This window comes from Ipomoea nil, unplaced genomic scaffold (genome assembly GCF_001879475.1).
Source record: "Ipomoea nil cultivar Tokyo-kokei standard unplaced genomic scaffold, Asagao_1.1 scaffold2360, whole genome shotgun sequence".
NCBI classification, from domain to species: Eukaryota; Viridiplantae; Streptophyta; class Magnoliopsida; order Solanales; family Convolvulaceae; genus Ipomoea; species Ipomoea nil.
In genome coordinates, this window is record NW_017618788.1 from 341,733 (window position 1) to 350,245 (window position 8,513).

Consider the following 8,513-nt stretch of genomic DNA (forward strand, 5'->3'; position numbering starts at 1 on the left):
GCATGTTACCTTATCCTTGTGTTTGTAGAATTTTTATATTGTGAACTCGTATTACAGTGCTATTAAATGTAGTAATTGAGGGTTTGTGTGTGGTATTGTGTTGATCAAATAAGGTTTTCCATTTTTATGTTGTGGACTCTTACTACAGTGGTATTTAATTGAGAATCCTGATTCGGGAAAGGAAGCATGTTACTTGTTTGTAGAATTTTTATAGTGTGAACTCTTATTAGGGTGCTATTAAATTGAGTAATTGGGGGTTTGTGTGTGGTATTGTGTTGATCAAATAAGGTTAATTGGGTTTGTGTGTGGTATTGTGTTGATCAATTAAGGTTTTCCGTTTGTATATTGTGAACTCTTATAATAGTGGTATTTAAATGAGTATTTGGGGATTTGTGTGTGGAATTGTGACCGGCTGAGGGGAGAAATTTGTAACAAAAATTTTCATCAAGTAATTTATATTTTTTAAAGTTTGACGGTGAAATGATTATGAGTTAATTGATACAAGTAAGGGCTGAATTCAGCGTATGCAGTTTGAATTATAGTCGCAAAGCTGGAAAATAAAAACAAACAGAAAAGCTTGTTTATTGAGGATTTCTCAGTTCTCATTTCTCCACTCAGTGCTATTAAATTTTGTATTTGGGGTTTGTGTGTGGATTTGTATTTATATTTTTTGTTTGAAGTTAATTGTGTCAACAAAATTAAACATGATGCTTCTATTTTTCATGGTAGCTACATTGGTTATAGTTATGAGGGTGGTAGAAAACAAGAAAATGCAGCCATGGAACATATCCATTATCTTATTTGTTATATTTGGTGAATGAGATAAGTGAAATATGATTTGTGCAGTCTGCAAATTTTAAATAAAATATGGTTAAGCTTTTTTTTTTTTCCTTTTGTGGGTGCACTGCTTACTGGATATGTGTGCACTGCAAATATGTTTTGTGCAATCTGCAAATTTTAAATAAATGGTGGGTATGCATTTTTGTTGTTCATCCGCTGGGTGCACTGCTGACTGCATATGTGTGCACTGCTGCTTTAGGGGTGTGGCGAAGTTCAGTGTTTATATGGCACTTAGTATGTGTCCTTTGTTGTCATTTTAATTTTTAGTTTGGAATGGTTGGTGGATCATATGCTTGGTTGTGTTTGTTCTTTTTGCAGCTAAAAAGTCTAGGTGCGCACAATCGGATGCGGGTCTTTCTGGAGTATCTGATGGCGATAGTGATTTTGTGTCGCCCCCGCCTAGGGTGGTACATTCCAGTTTTCAGCAAGAGCCACCGCAGGAGGATGTTCCGAGTATGAGTTGACCGTTGAGGAGGATGCGTTGTATCCTAGGGCGAAAATGAGGGGACAAACGGGGGTATTGGTAAACGCCTTGAAGGATCTTAGCTTTCAACAGAAGGCTGACATTCGGGAGCTCGGGTTTGGGGCGTTGCTTGAGTTCAACATTGTGGACGTTCCACCGCGTCTTTTGCGATGGTTACTATTTAATTTTGATTTGCAGTCGAAGTCATTTGATCTTGGGGGTGGGAGATCATTGGTTGTAGATGAGAGTGATGTCGAGTTGATTTTGGGGTTTCCACGGGGTCATGTTAAGATGGTTCCACGGGATAAGCTTAAGGTGAGCAACACCCTCAAACATTGGAGGGGTCTATTTCAGAAGCGGAAGCACAGGGTGACTGCGGCGGAGATTAGTCAGAGGATGGTGGAAGCCGTTGATGGTGAACTCTGGTTTAAGCGGCATTTCCTTGTGTTAGTCTTGTCGTCCCTGTTTGTTGTATGTGTAACGGTTACTCGAACCAGATGTATTTTCATCATTTTGAAGATGTGTCGAGTGTCCGTGATCTAGACTGGTGCAAGCTTGTGGTCGACACTTTAGTTGAGACGCAGGCTGCGTGGGCGTTCTGGTCGGCATAAGTTTTTTCTTGGGCCGGCTGAGTTCATTACGGTGTTGTTGCTATTCTTGTCTTGAGTTATGTGTGTTGTTTTATTTTGTTCCAACTAATATTGTAATATTTTTTCATGTATTTCTTTTTGGTGTTTTTCTAGTTGCTTTATGTAGATCGGGTTGTGGCATGGTGCCCGCGTTTTCCCTCGTCTGTACCTGCTCTTCGTGGGTGGTCGTCACCTTTGCTACGTCAGCGTGAGTTCGTTGAGATTCGGAGTGGAGGGTTTAGCCTTGGTGGCATTGAGCCCCCGGTTCAGGTGTGTGGTGGGGGGGATGAAGGTGATGATATCCCGCCGGTTGAATATGGGCCTAGGGTATGGTTTTTTTTTTTTTTTTTGTTGGTTTGCTTATGTTTATGTTTTAAGTGTGCACATGTCTTTTGCTGCGGGTGCACCTGTCATTCAAGGTGTCTTTGTGGATTTTAATCGCACTTATTCGCTTTGTTGTCTTGTTTTTGTTTGGATAGACATTTGGTGATGTTGTAATTCAAACAACAACGAAGATAGCGAGAGAGGTGTTAGAGTTGGTGGAGCAAGGGCCGGATGGTGCTTTCGGTGGTGATGTGCTTCGAGGGGTTTTTTGATGCCATCAAGTCTCTTCGGGTGATTGTTGCAAATCAGCGTGACGCGTTATCCGATGATATGCCGTCCTTCAGTCTGGGTATTACGCAGGATATAGCGGATTGTGGTTGGGGTGATATTGAGGCTGTGTTGCGGGACTTGGTCCCGTCAAATACTGGCATTCTTGATTCTGATGTGGTGGGTATTATGCCAATTTTGATTTTATTAGTTTTATAAGGTTGTTTGGCCCAGTTTCTTGTGTGCATTCGGCTTAGTGGTTACATTATGTGGGTTTTGAACTATTTTTTTGCTTTTGTTTTGACTTTTTAAGCTCATTATTGTCTTGTTATTATTATTTTTTGTTTTTTGCCGAATAGGGTGGTTCAAAATGGTGGTAAGCATGGGGCAGGTTCTGAGGGTGCTCGGCCGGCGGTGACTGATGAACCTGCGTCTGCCTCTCATCCGGTTGCTACACCTGTGTCTGCTGGGGTGGTACGTATAATGTGTTCTGCGTAGTTACTTAGGGATATGTTTCAATTTGTGTTTGCAAAACATGTGGGTTCTTTCTCGCGGGGTGAGCATACTAGTGTTAATGTGGGTGCACATTGCATGTGGCCTATGTTTGATCTAGTTACTTGGTGAAATGTGGTGTTGTTCGATTTCTGTCTTCCGTAGGGTGGGGGTGCTGCAGTACAAGCTGGAGAGTGTGTTGTTCCTGGGCACGGTGAATTTGCGATGGCTACGCCAGTTCAGCATGGTTTGGTATGTGCTTTTGTTTTTCGTGTATGCAGTGTGCACATGAATTGACTGTGGTGTGTATGGCACTGTTCACTGGCTATTCCCACGGGTGCACGATCGCATGGTCCAGGGTTTATAACCTTTCAGCGCGATATCCCCCGCTGTGTGTGTTTTTTTGTGTTGTTTAATTATGTTATTTTGGTGTGCAGCCATCAATACCTGCGGGAGAGGCCATTGGGTGTCGGTCTGCTGGCCCTCTGTGTCAAGCACCTTTGAAACCTTGTCGGGGTGGTACTCGGCGCCGAGTAGTGGTCCTCCGGGGGTGTCGCGCCTAGATATCGGCGCATCCGGTTCCACGAGTTCTATGGCTTTGCCCGACTTGGACTAACCGGATGAGGGAGTGATTTGCAATTGGTTGTTGTGTGCTGCAGATGCGAACATGTTAGTTTCTGAATCTATTTTTTGCTATGCAGATTCTGTTTCGTATGGTTAGTTCATGTGTTTTTTGTTTATCTTTGTGTGTTGTAGGGATGATATATTGTTCGATGTTAGTGGTAGGGCTGCTCGATGGGGGGATTTGTTGTCACTTGCACCCGGGTCGTTGGTTGAGGTTGCCGTGGTAGATGCGTGGGCATGTCTTTTGAATTGTCGAGAGCGGTATAGGGCCCCTTCTGCCCCTTCCCGTTTTTTTGCATCCACTCTTTCCACGGTTTGTTTCTAGTCCGTACCCTTATGGTAAGGTTTTTTTTTTGTGTGTGGTTATGTGTTTTGATTTTGCATATTTGATTGTTCTTGAAGCTTCGTACGGTTGTGGATACCTCTCTTGATCTGGATAAGCGGATTGCTATGTTTAAGGAGAGTCTCTACGGGGAGTTTGAGATGACGCCTTACCAGCATATTAATGAAGTTGACATGGTATGTTTGGCTTTCTGCTTTTTTCAGTGTACTGTTCCTTGCCCCTATTGTTAGTTCTGTTGTGCACCGGTGGCTGCCTTTTGTGCACTCAGCCCAGATTTGGTTTTACTTTTTGGTGTGGGATGCTTTGCTTGTAGTCATTGTATGTCTTCACCCATTCATGGTTGTTGGTTGCAGTTTATGTTTCCCATCCTGCGCCAGGGACACTACTTTCTTCTTTGCGTCGATTTTCGTAATATCCGGTTTGAGATTATTGACAATTCGACGCTTCAGTCCAACAAGCAGTTGAAGTATGGTGATTGTCCGGATGACTTGGTAGGGTTTTTGTCAAACTTTTTATACTTGTCTGATTGTGTGACCAAGCTTTTACTTGCTTAACTTTTTGTTATGTGTCTTTTTGTTTGGTATTCATTCGACACTTGGAATTTTGCTGTAGCTGCACATGCTTATGGAGTTCTTTAAATCCATCGACCCGACAAGGTCTACGATGTGTGAGCTTTTGGATGCGAAGCGTATGCAGATGAGCTGGCGGGATGGCAAGAACAAGATTGACTGTGGCGTGTATGTTATGCGTCATATGGAGAGTTATTTAGGTCAGGGAGTTACCAGATGGAAATGCGGGCTTACCAAAGGTAACACTGCCCAGCTCAAGAAGCTGAGGTTGCGATACATGAAGGAACTTACTACCTCCGAATTCAATTTACATAACTGTCGAAATATCTCCAGGGCGTATCATTCCGTGAAGTCTGTATCAGGGGCTCTATAGTGGAGTTTTAGTTCGTAGTTTTTTTGGTTTTGGATTTTGGCCTCCTTTTTGCAGTTTTTAGGCCTAGTGGTGTTATTATTTTCGATGGTGATCTTATTTGCGAATCTTAATTATGGTTTGTATATGCATGTACTGGTACATGCATTGTGCTCATGGATATTATTATTATGATTATTTTTAATGGTAGATTTAGTTCGTTATTAGCGTGTATGAAAACTACTAACATCGGGGTGTGCACGGTGACGGTAGATAGTGTGCATAGCTTGATCGGAATAATAACATCGGGTGTGCACAGTGACGGTAGATAGTGTGCATAGCTGGATCGGCATACTAGTTGGCGGGTTGCGTTTAAGGCCAATTTATTGAAAACTCTGTGTGCACAACGATGGTATACGGTGTGCGTAGCTGCGAGTCTTAGTTATTTTGACTAAACTGGGTGGGTGCGCAATGGTGGTAGACGGTGTGCATAGCTGCGAGTCTTGCCTACTTGACTAAACTGGGTGTTCACATTGTTATTAGATGGTGTGCGTTAGCAAAACAAATAAAGTAGTTGTCTATTGCCATACATGGTTATTAATAAAATATGTACCCCTGTGCAAGGGTGGTAGATAATGTGCATAGCTGAAAAAACTAATTACCAATAATGGGTGTAAATCTAAACTTTGACAAGTATTTAATTGAAATTCCAAATGAGCTAGTATTCATAGTGATGTAAAATACAAACAGGCTACTCGTCTGGTAGGGCTTTTCTTTCTGGACAGTTCCTGCTGTCGTGCCCCGGCCGGTCACAGGTAGCGCATGTCCTCACCTTTTTCTTCCCTTTTTCAGTTGCTTTCTCTTTGTTGCTTTTTAATCTTTTCCCACTACCTTTGTTTTTTGCAACGCTTGGTGGTTTGATTTGGATCTCGGCAAGTGCAGTGGCGTTTAGTATTGATTCGATCACTGATTGTGGGGTGGTGCTTGCTCTGGTTTGTTGTCTGGCGCTTTGTAACCTCCCTTTAAGTTCTTGCATTGTTGATAACATTATATCCATTTCGGTTGGGCATCCATTAGCCAATCCCATGCAGTTGTAGAACTCATTCCAAAGTTGGTTGGCAATTGTTCGTAATTCATTCCCACCCTGTGTATTACTGCATGCTTTCCACACAACATTGTACATTGGCTGCGCACACGCACTCTTAGTCCATCGGGGAACAATATAGCATCCTGGTATTTCTTCCACGCCTTCGTTCTTGAACACGGCCAACACATGCTTACATAATAGTCCTACTCTGTTGAATTTGTTACAATTGCATTCTGTTCTTTTAGTAGATTCTTCGTGCGTTACCTCAAATATATTTCCCCCCGTTTCATGAACAGTGTACTTGTAACCCCCATCATCATTTGTCTTGCATGTGATTTTTCATGTGAAGCTTCCTTCCCATATTTCTTCCTGGAAGTCGTAGAATATGTTTTTGGTGTACATTGCAGCAGCTTGGCGTTCTATGGCCAATGGGGTTTTGGTTTCAGGGAATGAACTTTCGCCCTCGGCGTCCAGCTGTTTTTGGTGGTACCTCTGTTCTCCGATGGCGCGGTTGTATTGCATTATGAACTCTACCAAGCTGTTGTGGTGATTGGTGAATTTGTCAAAATAACTGTTCTCTGATTCTGACCATGATGTTGTTTTGAGTAGTCCCCCCATGAATATATCTTGGAAATATGCAGGTATCCATGATGCACGGGCTTTGTACATTTGATCAAACCACCGGTGTTGAACAAGGTTGTACTCCTGCATTACCTTTGCCCATTTCAATTCGAATGCAGTTACACTTAAAGTTTCGTCCCATACTGCATTGTTCAGTGCCTTTCTAAACTCCATGTTTTGTGCTAGTGCATTCCCTACCTTGTCCCCCACTTTTTCCATGATGTGCCACATACAGAATCGGTGCCTTGTTTCCGGCATAATGTTAGGTATTGCGACCTTTAATGCAGGGTCTTGATCTGTAATAACACATCTTGGTGTATAGCCCATCGCGGTTTTGAAGTTTTTTAATAGCCACTCGTACGACTCCACGTCCTCTCTTGCAATGAGGCCTGCCCCAAATGTAATGCTCCGTTTATGGTTGTCGACTCCTGTAAACGGTACAAATACGAGCTTGTATCTGCATGTTTTATGTTGTAAAGTAATTAGTGCACACGCGCATAATCGTAATAACAGCTTTGCAGACAGAAATACGTAAAACAGTTACAAAATTGATGATTCCTACCACAGTTAGCAAATGTTTTTTGGAACCATGGTAGTACTGCCATGCACACAGGGATGCATACGAGTGCACACTGCACCCTTTACCCAGTTTAACGTTTAATTACAAGCACCCATACGGTTAGTGGTATTAAAAGTACCTCATGCTTATTACCCATGCATATTGTATGTAGCCGACTATCATGCTCTAATCCAGTGGATATTCATTATAATTGTAAGTCAGTCGCGTGCAATTCAGGGGTATAGATCCCCATGCACACTTACATGCATAGTCGTGCACTCAACCTATTTGGCTCCATAACCACAGGTTCGGCCACTCCCACCCCCATTGTTAAAGAAAAATAAATGACATGATCATACAGTTTTAAACGGGCATGTACACAAACATTTTTCTTAAATTAAATTATTTTAATTGTTGTGATGTGTACCTGTTTGTGCTGTAAGTTGCGTCGAATGACATCACATCGCCAAAACATGCATAATTCTTCCGGGATATCGTGTCTGCCCAAAAAAGCTTGCATAGCTCCCTGTCTTCGTTGAGATCAAAATCGAAGTAGAAGTCTGGTTCCATCTCTTTATTTTTGTACATATCTTCTACTACCATTTGTGCATCTGCTCCGGCAATATATGCCAACAAGTCCCTTCTAAAATTGCAGAAATCGGTGGATGTTGCTCCTATATCTGAAAAACTTCCAACCATTTCCTTGTATAGCCTCCATGATTTTGTGGAACCAATGTTTGCCCTTGCACAGTTTGCTACGAATATTTTGTGTCCAATATCTAGCTTCCTATTTATTTTAAGAAATGACCTCCCAATGTCAGAACATAGGCAGTGTGTGTGCCATAGCTCAAGTGCATGGATTATGTAGCTACCGCTTTTGTGTCTTGTGAACCCGATTCGGGCGTTACAACCAACACGAGTTGATAGCCGGCGCCTTTTCTTCGGTGAGGTGGTGGTTCCTTTGTTGCTACTACTCATTTTTTTGGGCTTGTATCCTTCCCATGAGCATAAAATATATTTTATATGGACTGCCCCTGCCCTGTTCCATCGCTTCGTCCCGTGTCGGATATCGAATCCGGCGATGGCTGCGTATGCCCCGTAGAAGTCTACTCCGTTTTCTAGTGATGCAAATTCTTGCCCAATGTATGGGGTGTTTTCGCTTTTGCAGTTCGGTAACCATTGCTTCGTTCCATCGGGTAATACTACCATGTTGCACTCCGTTGCTTCGTCTCCATTGTGTTGTGCTCCTATAAGTCAGAAATGGAATTTTTGGTCAAATAATAGAACACTTGTATGCCGATGTCAACACTGTTAACGCTATGTACAGTATAAGTAAAAAATATGTG

The 8,513-nt window shown here is 42.4% G+C and overlaps 1 protein-coding gene across 1 annotated transcript; it reads right to left on the reverse strand.

Annotated features, from left to right (window-relative positions):
- Positions 1 to 5,651: 5,651 nt before the first annotated feature.
- On the reverse strand, positions 5,652 to 6,083 carry LOC109152029. The gene has a single exon (XM_019299612.1). It carries the CDS (start codon positions 6,081 to 6,083, stop codon positions 5,652 to 5,654), a length of 432 nt encoding a protein of 143 aa, XP_019155157.1.
- Positions 6,084 to 8,513: the final 2,430 nt, after the last annotated feature.

What these genes read in the sequence shown, in the direction of transcription:
- LOC109152029 (XM_019299612.1), bottom strand. Translation starts at nt 6,083, where the DNA reads ATGTACAATGTTGTGTGGAAAGCATGCAGTAATACACAGGGTGGGAAT.